General features: G+C 39.1%; 1 protein-coding gene across 5 annotated transcripts in view; it reads left to right on the top strand.

Moving 5' to 3' along the window:
* The window catches only part of neo1a (neogenin 1a), a 113,257-nt gene that overhangs the window by 37,436 nt on the left and 56,523 nt on the right, over positions 1–19,298 (top strand). For all 5 annotated transcript variants that reach the window (XM_079454864.1, XM_079454863.1, XM_079454865.1 and 2 more), the window contains exon 2: positions 8,085–8,402. In XM_079454864.1, coding sequence (XP_079310990.1) covers positions 8,085–8,402 — 318 coding nt within the window. The remainder of the gene's footprint in view (positions 1–8,084; positions 8,403–19,298) is intronic.

Genomic DNA, 19,298 nt, shown 5'->3' with positions numbered 1-19,298 from the left:
CCTATAGATGTGTGGCATAATGGAGTAACAGCTTTAAACAGCTGGAATCGGCCACCTAAAGGATGCTGACAGCCCATCATCAGGTCATTGCACTCCATCTACCCCCCCACCCCCAGTGTCTGGTGGTCTTTGCCCTTAGCGTTGTCTTTATTAATTAATAGAATTTATCTTTCCTGGTCTGTCACCTTGCTTTAAATTAATTGGCCGCTGTCTTAACACAAGGGACCCTTGTGTATTTAAACTAGTGTAATTACAAGTGATGTCATGAAAATGGACATTTAACGGCATGAGAGACTTTTTCCTTTGTTTTTTGCATGTGCTTGCGGAAACATTTTACATGCATTCTATTTTTGTTCGTATATCAAATCTTACGATGATGATTTGTAAAATTAGTTGAAATTAGATTAAAATATATTTAAAAACTGAACAAAAATACAGGTTTTCATCAAAAGAAAACATCATTGCAACTTGTGAACAGCCTTGTTTTACTGTATAAGTACATTGAGTTAAAACAAATCTGGCAGTATTAAAGCAAACCATTTCGATATGCAATATTTGTATCATTTCAATATATTATGTAGCCCTTCAGTATATTTAGGAAGTCAATGCATGTTGCCTTTTTGGATTCAACTCTCTTTGTTCTGTTCAGCGTGTCACCTGGCGTAGATTTAAAGACCAGGCTTTTGAGTTTTTTTGTTCTTTTTGACTCTGTTCTTGTCTCAAGCTTGATTCAGAAGCGAGCTGGCCAGCTTTGATGATTGAAGGTGATTTAGTTTCATTCAGCTTGGTTAATTACTCTGTCCAACAGAGGTGAGAGGGCCAGCGTGCACTCCAGGTTTACTGCAGGCTGGAAATTACCTGTGTGCTCTGGGGATTTGCTATCTGTTAGAGACAGCTCGCCGACTCTCAATATCAGATTCGTATCATCTTATTTTCATTCATTTGGTGCTGGAAGGCTTTTCCACTGCATGTGGATTTACCCTGCCTTCCCCCTTCTGGGCTAAGCGTGTCCACGTTTGGGGGTCTTCTGTCTGCATGTATTTGGCATATGGTCTTACCTTCAGATTCATCATTGATTCGACCTAGACAGTTTTGAGACACCTCTTATGCTCAGAATCGCACAACATGACAGACTGGTTACATGTTTTTCCACACTACGTTCTAAAATTGTACTAAAGTGCATCCATTCCCAAATAGAACAGATGGACATGTTTGACATGTTGAGGGGAAGCGTTTTGACATTACTTAAAAAAATACAGTGTTAATGCTGGTTGCATCCTTTAATGTAAAACAGCAAGTTATGAATACAGGATAGACTGAAACAGATTATTTATAATACAATAATGAAATGAGATCCACTGATATATTGTCCAATAAGTGTTATTGGTAGAGACAGGGACGATATATCCTGTCAATCATAATAGGACAGGAAAATGCATTGAATTCGTGCTCTGTGTATAGAAAATCTTACGAAACATCACCAGTTTGATGTTCAATATTAATAGTCATTATATGAACTAATAACTTTTAGAAAGTTAAGAAATATAACAGCATTGGCCGATATCACTCGAAATAATCTGTATCGGTGGAGAAATGTAGTATCGGTGCATCTCCAATTATAAATATTTGTTGAACTGGGTTTGAAGAAAAAAGTGATCCCACCTTGTAGCTTGTGTTTACTGCTTAAACATCTGCCATGATGACTGAGAAATGGCCCTACAAATACTGCAGTTTGACAGGAATGACCCACTGATATTCTTTTTATTTACGCCTGATCTCTTCTTGACTTTCAATAAAGCATCTTGTATCATAAAGCGATAGCAAAACTAATGGTGTTGTTTCAGTAAGAGGATCACAGCAAAAACTTGCCATTGTTTTCTTCCAGTAGGCTTATCAGAGTGCGTGTTAATTCCTCTAAATATCCCATAATTCTGCTAAATGGAGTAGCGGGGGACAGAATTGGCTCGAGACCGGTGCTCGGAATTGTTTAGGTCTTGGAAAAGCTCCACTGGCAGGAGAAGGAAAGGCAAGCTTGAGGTGTTTCGCGTCAGGAAAATTGCATCGTTCTGCCAGTTGAGCATGTGCCAAACTAATAAAGAAGGCATGGAGGCCTACCAATCAGCCGTTGCACCTTGGATGCTTAAGAGTTCAAGCGCTATCAGAACATCCAGACCGCGGCATGAGGGGTTTCGTCGGGAAGGGGTCCTGAGTGAGAGAACCACTGTTGTTCCCAGTAGCTGGTGTGAAAGATGAAGGGCAGCGAGTGTTGAGGACAATGAGGTCGTCATCACCGGTTCATTCTTTTCTGCTGCGCTGACATTGACCTTTAAAAATGGCTGACGTATCCGCCCCATATTTTTACGACAGTCTATCTTTCCAAGATTTGAGAAGAGGTCAATATTTAAATAGACCTATAAGCCCAAACAATAAAAATGACCCATTTCAATGGGTCAGTAAACCCTTGGATACTTGATACAATGCACTGCTGGCCCTCTGCTCAATATTCAGCATAACTGGGTGTGCGTTGAAAACATCCTCATAAAACAATAGGAAATATTTGTATACTTTAAATTCATCATTAAATTAACTTTTAATGGTAAATATTACACAAAATTATTTTTTTAAATAATTTACTCATCCTTATGTCTTTTTTCAGCTGAACACGAAAGAAGTTATTTTGAAGAGTATTGGTAACCAACAACATTGGCACCCATTGACTTGCATTGTATGGACACAAAACCATTGAGACATTTCTCAAAATATATTTTTTGTGTTCCACAAATGCTTAAATGCGCTTAGTACCCCCATAAGGATAAATAATGATGCTAGATAATCAGCTTGGTATACTCATGGAAACATCATATTTTTTCTCTAAATTTGAGCTTTACTAGCGATAGTCTTAGTTTCAGCGTTCAGCATGAGATTAGAAGCTTTAGCTGAAGGGTGTTTATTAGGTGGGTTTGAGATGTCTCATCTCCACAGGAAAGCCAAAACCAAAGTTACACACGTGCTCTCCTCTCTCATAATCACATCAGTGATAATTTCACACTGCGTTCAGAGTGACGGCAGAGAGAAGACGTGATGCAGGAGGATAAAGGCAAACTAGAGGTGGACAGACATAAAAGCAAGAGGCATTTCCAGTCGGACTAATGAGCCTAGGAACCCATGAAGAAGTGGGATGGAGTCTAAGAAAGGAGGAGGCTGTTCTATATATTGGAAACAAAATATTTTCTTCAGATTTTCTTCTCAGTGTGTTTATTTTACTGCGGGTCAGGCGGCACAGAACACCCTCCTGCTCAATAACGCAACACCACAGGGCATTTTCCCCAAAGCAGATAAACTACAACAAGGTTGTCTTCTGACACAGAACGTATACAGACGTAATTTCCAGATGTAAAAGCAATGACTCTTGATGAAACTGATATTTTTGCTTGTTTTTCATCCGCGTGGTGCGACAAAATGAGCAATTGCAGTTTAAATTCAAAGGCTGCTTTATTTAACATATTTATTATTTGAATGTGCTGTTCCAATTTAGGATTTTGTTTTGATTGTATGATTTTGTTGGATTCTCATTAAGCGTCTGGATGGAAAGCCGTTATAGCTGTATAAGATCTTTGATTGAGAGCCACGTGGCCTCCTGCTGTAATAAAAGGTAGAAAAGCTTTTTGTTTTGTGTAGTGCAGGAATATGAAGACTTTGATTTTACAATGATGCAGAATTGCGGCAAACCAGGGTTTTGTCTGTTGCTACAGTGATGAAAGCTTATGAACCAGTGAATGGGTTTTTCTGTTGCTATCTCTTTTGGTTATAAAAGTCACAGCGGTGAAGGGCTGGATGTTATATTAATAGGAAAGCGAGAGTTAATTAATTTGGTGGTGTGAAATAAAATAATTGCAGTTTTACTCGGTTAATAAAGAGATATTGTACTCCTCTGGGATTCGATCCCTGGACCTTTGCCATTAGGGAATTGTAATTAAATTCCAGAAATTATGTATCTCTAACATAATATTGTAATTATAATAACATAATATTATAATACAGGTGCTTGAAAGACACCGTATAGAGGTTAAAGTCTCTGAATGAGGCAAACTTTATTTTCACATCAGCTTGGCTTCAGGTGTTTCTCTGACTCTGAAGGGCTCTTTGGACGTAGAATAAAATGGATTCCTCAAGACCCGGGACAGAAGTAATGATTCTTACTTATCAAGGAGAAGGCTGATTTCCTCTCTTCTCCTCTGTGCGCCATAGAACAGGATTTGAAGTCAATTCTTGAGCTTAAAACAGAATAGATTAGACTTCTGCTTGAAAGATTCCCCCTGACACCGCGGCACTCCATTGTTTTTGCACATGTACCATGGTACAGTAGTACAGGCTCATTTGGATTTGTCTGCATACTTAACCAAGAAAAGTCAATTTATTCACTGCCTTTTTTAATAATATTACACAATTTTATTTATTAGCCATATTGTATCTGGGCTTAGGCGTTAAATTACTGTCAATATTCTCACTTCTGTCCTTGAGCCGAGTTAGTTAAGGTTGTTCCGTTCGTTCCCCCCTTTTCATTATTCTTCATTCTTATAACCAAATTCCTGTGGAAATCCAATATTGCTCTGGCCTGCTTAGTATTTAAAATGATTCATAACCAAAGAGCGCTTGTATCTCATCAGAATTTCAAGCGACTCTAAAGAGATTGTGTAATTTGTCTCTGCTGCTGTTTTTCTCGGCGTTTTGAGCCAATTAAATGATTAATAAGATGCCAACTTCAACTTGAGGATCTCTGTGAAGTTTGTGCAAACCAAGAAACGACCCACTTATCATTACAGGTGCTGTCAATATTTGCGTTTTTGTAGAAAATTCCATGTAATTATATACTTTAATATGCTAGATTTAATTACAGATATTATGTCATAAGAAATGATGAATTTGATCATTGTTATATTAACAAAAAACTTATTTTATTAGAATCTGTTTTTGTTTTACAAAATGTTCATTCAATACACTAACAGAGGCTTAAAGCCGGACATTGGTTGTTTTATTTTATTTCATTTACTGTATATCATTTATTTTACCGATTATTTGTGGGATATCTATTTAATTTGGACCCTTGGCTGATTTTAATTTCCAAAAATCACGCGCCGGGAGCCAAATCTCAAAATGGTCCTATAGTGTGACTAATGGTACAATAGTTCAGAACTTTCAAAATGCTATATTAAAGAATCGTCTAAAAATAAATATAAATCTTATGTTATCCTATTTGTATATTAAGAGTTTTCAAAATTTTACGTTTCACATAAAATGTATGAAAAAAGAGTTAGTGACCCTTGTGTCAAACATCACATTTTCCCCAAAAATATATTGTCACCATATACAGCCGTAGAAAAATATAAGACACCATTTCATAGACTGTTTTTCTTATTTTAAAATATACAATTTAATTGTTTGGATAAAATTATACTTTTTGTTTCATTCCGTGAACTACTAACAATATTTTTTCCAAAGAGAAATTGGAGATACGGGTCAAAATTCAAATGTATTTTTTATGTGATGACCTAAATTTTAATCACAGTTTTCATGTGTCTTCTCATGCTGTCATTCTTTCACATGCAACAGACACTGGACTGAAATGGCCACAATACATCTAGAAATGCTTATTTGCAATGGTCTCTTATTTTTTTCAGCGGCTTTATATTGTGCACCCCCAGACGTATAAACCTCTGTAGCTATTCCATTCATATAAGGTACCTAAATACTTTCCATACAGAATTTTTGACCACACCAAGAACTACCAATGCAAACTACTTTACAGAATTCAGCCTGCCACTTGAAGCCAACAATCAGTTCTGACCGCTGACTCTTCTCATATGTATAGCCTGAGGTAGCAGCACACAACATTTTACTCCAGCGTGTCTGTACGGTTAAGCGCTTGGCTTGTCTCTAGTGTGATTCATATACTGTATGTGTAGCAGAGCTTTAAAAGGTTAATGACCCATGAAAAGTTCTGTGAAGGAGAAGACTGTGAGCGTGACTTCAGTGTCTGCTCTGCTTTGAGACCAGGGAACACTAGCAGCAGATGGTTGTCAGTTTTGGCTGATGGTAAAGTGAGAGCTGGCGAGTTTGTATTGCATCTTTCCTCAAAGCGAGATCCAAACAGCCGCAAAGATGCTGATGATTAGGCATGCAGTTCATCTGACGCTGTGCTGGAGGTGCGGGGACACTCATCACCATCTGTGAAGAACTCCGAAGTCTTTGCGCTGCTTAAAATCGTCACATCTGTGTAGCGGAGGCGCTTTCTCAAATCATTGAAAGGAGAAAAGTAAAACAAAGCAAATGTTGTGAGGTTTAAGATGCTATACAAACCAGCGAGAGGTTTTGTGTATTCACTCTGTGTCTGTTAGCTGACCTTGTGTTAAATGATGAATGCTGCTGGACTATGACGTGCTAATGAAGTCTGTGAACAGAGCGAGTGTATCTTACAGGAATGAATCAAATCCAGATGTGTTTGTGCTGGAACTGCTATTGCCTCACATCAGTCTTAAGGAAACTATTCGAGGAAAGCCAAACGTTTGCCAGAGTTCAATTATCTTATATAGCGGTAAAACAGTCCAGCCAACCAACGCCGCTTTTGTGAGGCTCTCAAGGCTGTTTTTGTGGATGTTGTCCAGCGAGTCAGAATAAGTGCTTAGTTCCAGTAGACCTCTCTGAGTGGACAGAAGGTCGACCGCAATTACTGCCCACAGCCCCATGACACTTCCTATCTGACCAACACCCCAAACTCCATTACAAGAGACTTTTAAGACCGAATGGTGGGTGAACTGTGCCCCCATTATGCACATGGGCGACGGTGAGGCTTGTGGTTGCTAATAGATGAATTAATATGCATTCCTCCTGTGTTTATTTTGGTCATTATAAACCACAGTACTTTGAGGGAAGACGGAGTTAATCCCTGTTCACACTTAGGACGATAACAGGAACTGTAGTTTTGAATATCTTTGTAAATTGAAGAGAATGTCCACACCACAACTATAACAACAAATATGCAAAGAAATGATGTTGATAGCATCACTTTTTCCAGTTGAGGAATGATACAACTTTTTCTACAGGGTGTTTTATTTATAAACAAAAATATTGCTGCCTGTTGATTCATACACTAACGTAGTTATAGTTATGATTTCAAACAATTCACAACCTCACCACTAAATGCCACTTACATTTTTTCCACTGCCGTAACATTAAAAAAGTTTCACCATCCCTTTAATTTTTTCTTTATGTCCTGAATACACACCATCCCCATTGAAGTGAATAGATATGCAGGGTTCTCTGTATTAGTGTGACCTCATTATCAGTGTGACCAGACATTAACCCTTGGGTTCAAACATCAGAATGATGGTTTACAGGCCTGCTCTCGCAAGCTCTTTGTGGACCCGCCATAAACCGAAGACGCCTGTCAGATGAAGCTCACTCTCAGTTGTTCTCTGCTATATTTAGCATTCCAGCAATCATTCAGTGCCGTATTGAAAAAAAACCCCCTCATTATTCATATCTTATCCAAGAAGTACTGAAGTTAATTGTTTAAACAATGTCCGATGACTCTTGAGGCCGAGATTTGAATCATTTATGAGGACAAAAAGTAATTGCACTTTCTTTGGCATTCGCTTTCGACCTGTCGGCATGACCCCCCATTTCCTTACAATGAGCAATGGAACAAAAAATATTCAAATGAGCTTTGATGTCCAGAGGCTGTTTGTAAATCTACATCTGTAATTAAAATGATTTATAATGCTCAATCGCTATCCTCTTTCGCTTTAACGTTGGGTTAAATTCTTTGCGACATTTGCAATAAAGTTTTGACATTTGAATGGATGTGTTTGGCTCTCATATGAAAGAAAATCATCCACATGGGCTTAATTTTATCAAGCAGTGATGCAAATACCTTCTTTTATTAAATTCTGGTCCTTTCAACCTCGAGTTCATACCTAATGTCATTAAGTTCTGGTCCTTTCAACCACGAGTTCATACCTAATGTCAGCACGTCCTGCCGCGAATGAATCTTGTACCGGTTCTAACCTCTTTTTCTTTCTCTGTAGGGTCAGCAGTGAGAATCTTCAGCCCCTACTGGTTCTCCACTGAGCCGTCGGACACGCTAGCCGTGCGGGGAGCGCCGGCGCTACTCAACTGCTCGGTCCACGGCGAGTCGCCTGCCAAGATCGAGTGGAGGAAAGATGGCTCTTTTCTCAACCTGGCGTCGGATGAGCGCAGGCAGATCTTGGCTGATGGCTCTCTCCTCATAACCTCCGTGGTTCATTCCAAACACAATAAACCCGATGAGGGGGTTTACCAGTGTGTGGCCACTATAGACACCCTGGGCACCATCATTAGCCGTACAGCCAGACTCAGTGTAGTGGGTAAGACTCTCGCTTTGCTTTGGATTGTGTTATTTCTCTTCTTTTTACAGGAAAATAACCAGTTTTGACTTGTTTTGTCAACCACAGAAGCACAGGAAGGTTTTGGGCATCCATATATTAATTATTTAATATTTCGATTTTTCAAATGTGATTCGAGTCTCCAAATACTAGTTGGGACTGCTGTTTAATGCATTTCCCATCATGCTCCTCTGTCTTTTAACTCAGGCAGGTGCATTAGCATGTGTGTGAGGACAGAATAAAGAGAGCCGTTTGTCTGTTCTGTATCCGTCCTTCAGTGTTATTGGCTGCAGGCGAGTTCAGAGGCAGTCGGGGGGCGTCCTGTCCTGTTCTGATTGACAGCGCTATTGTTGTAAATGCTCTGAGAGCAGGTTTGTTTGGCAGTACAGGGGTTGCTATATTAGACCCTTTGAGTCGGAATAAAAGTGACCTTGTTTGATTTGCAGGAGGCGAGCAGCAGGGTTTATGAGGTTGTTTGAGTTGGGACTTACCCCGGAATTCAATTTGCCGTCGGAGGCGCGAAAGGAATGCAATTAAGTTACATCAAGCCATTGCAGTCTGAGTTTTGACTGTTACCTCATTGAAATCTCTCTGAAGGGCTCCCACACCGAGGTTATCTCTGAATACTCAGAGGCAGTGAAGGAGCACATATTGGTTTCCCCGTGGAGGTCTGTTTTGAGCGAGCTTATTATTTTTCAAAAACTGTGGGAAATGTTTATTAGGCTTTTGGTGAGGTTTTTCAGCCGTGCAAGATTGGACCACAGCATGAGGGTTTTCTGTCAAACGACGATGGTATTTTAGTTGAACGCCTAGAACAGGTCCCATAGGAATGAAACACACTTTTTGTATTTCAATAGAAGTCATTTGAAGCAGTACTGTAAATAGAGGTCTCATTTCGTAGATTTTCCCTGCAAAAATTGTCCCCAATATTCCCACATTTGAATCACTATCTCAGACTCGAAATTCTTGCACATTTTTTATTTTATAGCTATACACAGTATTCTTACTGTATGTCATTCATTGTCTTGTTTGCGATTATCAGGATTTTCTGAAGAAACACTTGAGACAAAGTTGATATTAAAAAATAGGAAACGATTGAATGTCTCCTGAGAAGTTCTTGTGTTGGTTTGCCAATTTGGCTGATCTGACTTTGACCTCTCACATCATTACTAGACATGACTTGACCTCTGACTTCTGTCTTTGTTCCTTTAATGTCCTTCTTTGACTCAGTTTACCCAAAAAAGAAAAGTTTCTCTTCATTTACTTCATTTGTTCCAAATCTGTATACATTAGTTTGCTCTGAACACAGAGAAAGACTTTTGTTTAATGATTGCAGCCAAACAGTTCTTGGCCACCATTGACTACCACAGTATGAAGAATTGCATTGTCAATTTCTTTGTTCTGTTGAACACAAAATAAATATTTTGAAGAATGTAGGACAGCAAACAGTTCTGAGGCACTTTTGACTACCATTGTAATATTTCCTACTATAGTAGTCAATGGTGGCCAAGAACTGTTTGGTTACAAGCATTCTTCCAAATATCTTTCTCTGTGTTCATCTCAACAAGGACATTTATAAAGATTTTGAACAACTTGAGGGCAAGTAAATAATGACAGAATTTCCATTTTTGGATACACTTGTCTTTTTAATGTATGCTTGTTGAAGTCCACCATCTTGCACTCACAATAAAGGTCTATAGAGCAACCGGTGCATGTTTTGTAGTGCATGTTCAGTTTGTAATAATGAATGAAATACACATACAGAAAGGCATAAAATGAAATCGAGTTAACGGAAAAGATTAACTGTGTAGGCCGGTAATTGGTTTTAAATTTGTTCGCGGACACATTTATGTGGCCGAGCGTAGATGAAATGTGCATCCCCAATCAGATAACACTTCGATCAATGCGCGAGGTGACCTTGTGTAAATAGACCTATTTACCCTCAGTATATTCTTTTAATCGCTGCCTCAATCATGTTTCATTCGAGACAATATCCTGGAAAAGGGAGGCTGTTTTGTTTCAGTAGCACAAATGGTGTTTGTGCTCAGATTTTTCTGTGCTTTCAGACAGAAATCGGTCTGCTGCGGCCGACAGGCGTCTAATGCAAAGGTTAATTGTTGCGTCTTTCCTTTGGGCCATTACCGTGCCATTGCGCCTGGAAAAAAAGTGCATTCGCCACAACCTGCGACATCAGAATTGCAGGACCACGCCGGCTAATGCGAGAGCAATCTTCGTGATGGATGGAAAAAAACCCTGACCCTCCCTCCGTCAGCCCTTTATTCTTTAACGGCCTCTCTCCCTGTTCCCTCTAACCTCACACAGAAACAAAGCCCCTTCACTATCTCCACGCACCACCAAATCAGAGGCCGTCACGCACGCGAGTGTGCGGGGGGATTAGTCGTGGCCTTGGCTTGGTTGAGGCTATTTGTATTCGCGGAGCGTGAGACGGCAGGGCAGAGAGCAAGACGCGGGTAATGGGAATTGTCTAGCCCTTGCTGCCTCATAGCGCGCGGCATACTTTGAGCCCAACCCCTGGGGGTGGGCTGCAGGTGGGCTGTCAAGCAGGCTGCCAAGGAGAACACCCCAAATGAAAGGCTTTGTTTGTTTGCATGCTTCTCTATCACAGATACTCTGAAGGTGCTCTACTACAATTCACATCTGCAATTGAACTGCTTGTGTCTCTCAGAATGTGAAGAGTATTTCCTCAGGCTAGAGAATTGGTTTGTGGAATCACCGCTGTGCAGGTGGGCAGTTCACTCTGCTGTTTTACATGCTGATTTGAGGACCAAAGAGGTGTTTTCTTTTTCATTTAACCTTACAATGCTGAAAAGAAAAATGCTTTTTATTTTGATGATCTTAAAGGGATACTTCACTGAATCGGCCGAGTCCACCCGGTTAGGTACTGTGCATGTGTCGAACTCGTCTATCTGCGATTGAGTATGCTCAAGAAGCTGTGCAGACGCGTTTGTGCACGAGACGGACACAGACGTGGAAACTCAAGTATACCCGCCCCTTTCTAAACCTGCATTCTTTCGTCTGCAAAACACAAAAGAAGATATTTTGAATACACTGGTAACCAAAAACTTATGAGAAGAATTAAAATGAAACGTTAAGTAACAGTTAAAAAAAGGGAACATCTGAAAGATGTTTGGTATGAACAGCTTGTTAAATTGTCAACATTTAACGCTTAATTTGAGCTTGTTTGTGAATTAAACACAATTCTCGGAACAACAAAAATTTATTTTAATATAAAATGCAAATTAAGAAGGAATTTTGAAAGATAAAACCCTGACCAGAAGCGACAAAGCATTGCAACACAACAGTTGAACAGGTTTCTTTCTGTGTTAGGATTTTTTTGTCCACACCAGCTCAGATTTTGATAGCATGAGCTGCAACGGATTCTTTATTAGTAGAAATAGTTTTTATAATATTATGCCATATATTATGTGTTAATGTTTTATTTGAAATGATGTTGACATAAATAAAATATTGGCATGTAGATCTACCATACATCGTATTTTTTGGAATCAAGGTATGTTGTCACAGCATATCATTTCACCTCTACTCTCAAACTATTAAACCTGACTTGGACAAATCAGCTTACCACCTTAAACTGTTTAAATCCTTCCTTAAATCCTAAAATGATCCAGCATGCTAACAGTTTTAAATTCTTATAGATATTCATTACAGAAAAGCTAAACAGAAATCTCCGCTGTATCTCTTCAATCTCCCCCACTCATATATCAAATATGTTTGTCTTACAGAAGGCTGAAGCTTGACAGCTGAGTGACAGATATCACATCTGTATAAATGTTGATGGGCAGATAGAACATCTCCAGCAGTTGAGGACTCTCTATTTGCTGGTTCATGGGGCATGTTTTGTGTCATAAACACTGATCCAGGGTCAGAATGTGACACAAATCCAGGCTCTTTATCTAACCCGCCTGTTTAACCTCGGCTCAGCCGCATGCGTCCCTGTCTTCCTGTGACCTCTTCTTGTGCAAAATCGTGTCGCTCCCTGAGCTGTCTGCCGCTCATTCAATCAATCAGTATTTCATTTCACACATCAGCCCTCTGTACAATCTCACCCGGCCCTGCCGGCTTACGCCCGGCGATGAAATTCATACGCAACACCGCTATGAATTTCAAACATACTGGAAGCATTCAGACAGATTTTGTGCTTCCTGAGTAATAGCAAGGAATTTCTATTTATTGATTTTTGCAGGGTTTTTATTTTAAAATATTCCAAACAACAGATGACTGAATGAGGTTATAAATCCAGTATTCTAAATGTCAAATATCGCTGTCCTTCTGAAACCTTGTATATCCATATTTCATTATTATAATTTCCTGTCGTAAATCAATATCATTAGTCACTTGTCACTGGGTTTTGCAAATATCTAACCAATAAGAAGTATTAAAAGTGCTCGCCAACTTTGATAACACGGGATTAATCATTTAAAAAGTACAGCGTTTTTCCATTCACTGAACAACTGCGAATTTGGAGATCTGAGGTTTCTGAAGGACAGCGACAATGAAGTGCAGCATACTAAATTAAACTGCATGGTCCTTTTATTCCTTTCAGATTTGAACATGTGTTTCCTTTAGAAAATCACAATGCAACGTGTCAGTCTCATGCTAGACCAGATGTCTTTATTTGTATTTTGCTTCTATCCCCGCTTTTAGTTTAAATGGCTTGAAATGAATTGTGGCGTGTGATAAAATCTCACGCTCTGAAATTCATTGTGTGCTCATTTGAGTTTAAAACGCTTTATCAGTGCTGTGGAGAAGTATATCTCTGCTGTCCACACATTGAGAACGTCTCAACCGGCCGTACGTGTGCGTGCTTGTCTATTTATTTATAGTGTATGTCATTTGGAGGGTATTTTGATAAAATGGATGGGTGTGTCCTAGGACGTGTTCTGGATGGAGTTTGGGGCTTAAGTTTAATTCCTGCATTGAAGTCAGGGATATAGATGTCGCTAATGAGTAATGACCACAAAATTTTCCCATTCTGAAGGAGTAGAGAACACAAAACCGTACTTGTTTCATGGTACATTTTGGCACAGGATTGCAGTGATGTCAGTGTGGATTGTAAGCGTTTATGGCTGTCTTTGGATCGGTTCTCTGACTGCGTGTTGTCTGTTAAGGGAATTTTTAGCTTAATGCTTGTCTCTGTTTTGGACACGCTAGCAACATTTGTCTTGGATGCTGTATGCGTCCCATACACTTACAAATAGGATTGGACCTAGTTATAAAAAAACACAAGAAAATTTGTATCAAATCTGTTTTAAAGAACTGTTCAGGTTGTTCGAAGGGAACTGTATGTATTTTGCTCTGAAATACACGTTAGCTGGATCAAATTTAGTCATTTAGCAGAAGCTTTTATCCAAAGCACATTAAAGAGAGTAATCAGGAACAACCTGAATAAAGCAGTTCAGACAAGAAGTATGAAGAATCTATTTTTTGAGCTAAAGAAGTAATATTTATGACACCATTATTGTTTTATTGGTTGTGAAACCATGAGTGTTTTTCTTATTCATGTAAGATATTAGGAGCTGTACCTGCCTGACCGGAAAACTGTCTGAGTATGTTGCCAAGATGCCCGCTGACTGAACCTGGAGTGATGGTTGCTCTTGTATAATGCCAAGACCATAAAATTATCATTTGTTAATGTGTTGAATCTGGGAACAGGTCAATAATATTTAGCACAGCAACCAGAGCGTATTTGCCAACTCACATGCTATTTTAAGGTCTGGTCTCTCTTTTATCATCTCTGGACAGATAAAGATTGTGCCAATGTTCTGACAGATTTATACTGCACTGTAATGTTAAAGGAAGTCTTCATGCATCATGTCTGAAAGCAGGAGGTCTGCAAGACACTTTAAATTTGAGGGAAAAGATTTTGTAGAGGAGAGTACAAAAAATATCCTTACTTTTTATATGATGGCACTCAAGAAGTACCATTATATTTGATGTTGTTATACTAAATAGCTATGCTAAATGGAAACCATTACTGGAAAGAAATCAACTGGTTGTCTGGTTTTATCCAATCTTAAACTGGGCTAGATTTCCAGGGTTTTTGACCACTTTTTTAGCTGGAGAAACTGGTCTTAGCTGATAAGGCTGGAAATCCAGTTGTCCCACCAAGTAAAACCAGATGACAGCTGGTTTAGCTATTTTCTGCAATGAAGACAATTCAACTAGACAAAGTGATAGTTCATCCACAAATACAAATAATTCTGGCATCATTAACTCACCCTTTTGTAATTTCAAACCTCTATGACTTCCGCAGAACACAAAAGAAGATATTTTGAAGAACGTTGTAAACTGGCCCCCCGTTGACTTGCACTTTTGTGTACTTTTTGCAAGTAGTGAATCGTGGCTAGTCCTGTTCTGTCACCAACTTTCTTCAAAATATATTTATAATATACTTAAGGTCTGAAATGACGACATCATTTTTGGGTGAACTCTGAGGCATATGGATATCTCATTTTGTTGCTTTGTTGAATGACTTTGATCATTTGATCAAATCGAGCTTAAGTTTATTAGGTTTACATTATATTTACTTCATTTCCAGCTGGGAACCAACAATCCTTGTTAAAAAGACTAGTGTAGAGTAGGCCAGCATGAAGTTCAGGCTAGCACAGGCTGGTTTTCGCCCAGTCTCTATGTGGTGGACCAACATCTCACAGCGGAACTTAAAGACAACATTCAGTGCTGTTACCTATCCTGGTCTTTCTCAGATGCCTGAACGTTGAGACTCATTAGGAGACTTAACGCTCCACAAGTTATAGCCTGATTAGCTCGAAAAATACCCCTCTGAGAATCAGTAAACTATCTCATTCTCTCCTCTTTAGTGGCTTTATCATGGGGATTAATTTATCACTCATCCCTTAACACCTTTACCCAAGGCTCTTAAGACAATTCAATCTGTGGACATAAGCGAATCTGCATAACAAAGAAACCTAGATGGACTTGATTTCTTATTTGAAGTTCTTGAACGCATTGGAATGCGTTGCGCATTGTTCTGGAGGTTGAGATGGGATAGTAGATGGCACGTCTTTACTAGAGCAGGGCCCTTTGGCTCTTTTACCTCAGCGCTGAAGAGTCATTAAACCGACGGTCTCACATCTAAAAATGGCCGCTTACAAATCCGGATCGCTCCGGTCGCACTTGTACTCTGGGGAAATCTCTTCGGTGGACTCTGATTGTGATGGACGCAAGCCACATCATGCATCGCTGTCCTCAACCGGATTGACAGACCTTTGAACCGAATTCATTTTGAATGGCTTGACGCGTTTGCTGAGAACATTGATAAGCAGTGACAGTCCTCATTGAGTGGCCAGTGATTTATTTTGTCAATCAGCCTGGAAAATTGAGCTTTCTTTTTCAGTTGTTGTTTGATGTTTTTTTCTTCGAATTGTAATCTTGGCCAGCAGAGTATTCCCTGTTGGATGAAGGTGGACGTCTTGTTAGTCGACCCAGAAATAATTTAAAGGTGACAACTGAAAAATCCAGATTTGTCGGGTTCGCAAATTGCTGTTTTGCAGCAGGCTGAGCTGCCACTGTGTATTTTATTGTCTCAAAGGTATTTTTTGGTAATTGAATTTCTAGTTTGCTGTTTTTGAGGTACGATTCCAATGAAACTCATTTGTTGACACCAGGGGCGGGTTGCATAAACTGATTAGACTAGTCTTAGAAGTTAGTCATCACATTTTTTCTTTAAGATTTTTATGCTCATTACTTCTTTAAATCAGTTACATTAACAGGTAGATCGGGCTAATTGAAATATGAAAGAAAGACTGATTAGTCTTAACTAATTGCTAGTCAGTGAGTCTAACGGTTCAGACGCAGTCTTTTGCAACTGGGCCCAGCTTGTAATCTAGTAAACTAATAGCTTAGAAACAAGTTCCCGCATTAAAAAATACTGTAGTATAAAATTATCGTTTTTTGACCTTCTAACAAGTTTTCTACCCAATTTCAAATAGAAATTTTGTTTCTTTTTGCATTTATTTGCAGAAAAACAGCTCTGTATTTTCTTCAGACCTCGAATACTCCAAAGAAAGTTTATATTCGCTTTTAAGCAATACAACAGTAATATTTGTACAAGTAACATCTATTAATAAAAGTACCCTTGATTTTTATCACAGTTTTCCTGTGTCTTGTTATGCTGTCAGTCTTTCTGTTGCTGTTGGATGACTTTATCATTCCTGAGGTTTGATTTTGTTGAAATTCAACGCTTCTTTACGGCGATATATGGTGACTAAAGAATTAATCAACACACAAATTATAATATCATAAAGATTTGCATATAGAAGCAGTTGCTAGGCAAGATATTTAAATGTTTGTTTGTGTATTCTGGAAAATTTGCTGAGCTGTTTCTTGTGTGTGAAAATAAAGAGTTAATCAATTGTTCGGGTGTGCTGGGTGAATCCAAATTTTCAGTAATAGGGCTAAACTGTCTTTTCCAAATCTTTTGTTGATACTAAATCAGAGATTTTGGTTTGTCTTAGACTTTTGTCCGTAGGTGGTAAGTTTCTGTTTAGTTCACTTGTCAAAGCAGATCCAGACACCATGGTCAACCATTCATCCCCATATGCCATCTGTCTGAAACCAGCAGATTCTCAGCTTGTTTCTATGCAGCAGCCTTATTTGCTCTGACTGAATGCTCTTTCTTTTCAATTCTTCATTATCAGAGTATTTGGCATATGTCCGTGTTTTTCAGCCTCCAACTTTTCACTCTAAGCGTTATTGATTCGTCTTCGCCACCGGCGAAGTCAAAACAATTCGAACCCGGTGCGTGTTAGTAGCCTTTAGCGGGAGGCTCATTTGTATTTATGTCACAGCTTTGTCTAGAAAACGTCTCGATGCTGGCCACAAATTCAAAGTGTCACTCAAAACTAATAAAAGACGGAGAGGCAGGCGCTGTTGCCACGATACGCGTCCTTCTCTCAACAGCAGCAGGGGAGTGAACACGCAGGAATAAAGTCGACAGCCGATTCTCACTCTCTATGAAATAAATCCGGTTTCTAAGTTGGACGTGCTTGTTGGGCCCCGCTTGAAACAGGCTCTTAAAATGACTGCTTACTTTAGCTCAGGGTCCATGTTTCACCAGTGTGCTCTGAACCCTGTGTGCTTGGGCCCTGGGGAGAATGGAGGAATTTCTCTTCTGGCTAACTGACGTCCATCAGTATGTAGCGAACAAATTATGTCCAGGATTTAGATTTAGCCTCTGGCTACATGCCCACAGACCGCCCACAGTCCATTCACAACCGGAGTTATTTACATTTTTTGTGTAATTTAGTAGAATGCATAAGATGAATGCTTGTTAATGGAGCATTAACAGTTAAAGGAGAAGATTTAAATGTAGAAACACCATTTACTTCCAATAGCATGAGCGAGGGTATGTGACACTAAAACTAAAAATTAAAGGTCCAGTGTATGAAATTTAGCAGCATCTAGTGGTTGCGAATGGCAACCAACGGCTCACTCCACCCCAACCTTTCGAAGCACTGCGATGTCTGACACAGGACTAAGATGTCGTCTCCTTTTCACTTCTTCGCTTAAGGAGATAACATATTTACGAAACTTGCTCGTGTAAGGGGACCCCCGGTTTATGTACATAGAAATATCTCATTCTAAAGTAATATTAACATAATGCTTCATTATGTTAGGTCTTTATTCACCTCTGAAGACAAAGTTATGTGTTATATTGTTTTTTTGGTCAATAGATCCTCCCAAAAAGTACACATTTGACCATTAATGTAAAGTAAACAAGCAGAATTGTGTATTTCTTCCTGAGTTATCGTGGTATCTTATTATACTTCTAAGGGAAAACACATTCTGGTTACAACGATTTCATGGTTTTGTTGTTGGCTGGTTCCATATTGTTTCAGTCTTTGTTGTTAGTCCTGAAGGTAACCGCATGTAAAAAGAATGAACAATGGTTGGTCACTGTACATATTAATTGTACATCTTTCCTGTGTATGTGGATAATTTTCCATCTGAATGTGTAGATATACGCCGTTGGAGTGTTTGGAGACGTGTAAGCATTCCTGTTTTTCTCAGCAGGCTTATTTTCATGCTCGTGTAACGCTGTGGTCTGAAGGGCCCCTGCAGCTGCACTTGTGTTTGCGCCGCACAGTCTCACATCTCACAGGAAGAACCTGTTTGGACTAGTCGGATATGAATGAACAGCACTGGAGGGGCACATTTGAGACGTGTTGGTGGAGCCTGCACCACTAGAACTAGAGAAAGGAGCTTTATCGCTAAGCTAGTGTCAGTTATTGACTGCCTCTCGCTCTGAAATAAATCATGCAGGCGCTCACATGTGTGCTCTCTCTCTCTGACACTAGGTGTGATATTCTAATCCGCAGGGTGTTTTTATTGCTCACGCTCCAGTTTTATAGATCTGGAGATTAATTTGATATTATACTATTGTATCATTTGTAATAAGCCTTAAAATGCCTTTAAGAGAAATGTTAGCACAAATTCGGCAATTGTTGGCATACGGTAAGCATAAAGATTTGGTCTTCGAAAGAATTAGATTTTTATGGATGTGTGGGATATCCCGTGATATTTTGTTTTAAATCTCTGATGGACAGATTTCTAGGGTGACTTTAGAGAAAAACATATGAGAAAAGTTATTAAAAGGGATAGCTCATCAAAAAATGACCCTCATTTCATTTCAAACCAACATGTATGCTTGCATTCTTCTACAGAACACAAAAGAAGATACTTTGATGTTGGTAACCAAGATGTTGAATGGATGCCAGGACATTTCTTAAAATATCATCTTTTGTTTTCCACAGAAGAAAAAATCGGCATATACGCATTTCAAATGACATTAGCATGAATAAATGATGTCATTCTTTG

Source organism: Barbatula barbatula (genome assembly GCF_947034865.1).
Source record: "Barbatula barbatula genome assembly, chromosome: 1".
Classification (NCBI taxonomy): Eukaryota; Metazoa; Chordata; class Actinopteri; order Cypriniformes; family Nemacheilidae; genus Barbatula; species Barbatula barbatula.
This window is presented reverse-complemented; position numbering and strand designations above follow the sequence as displayed.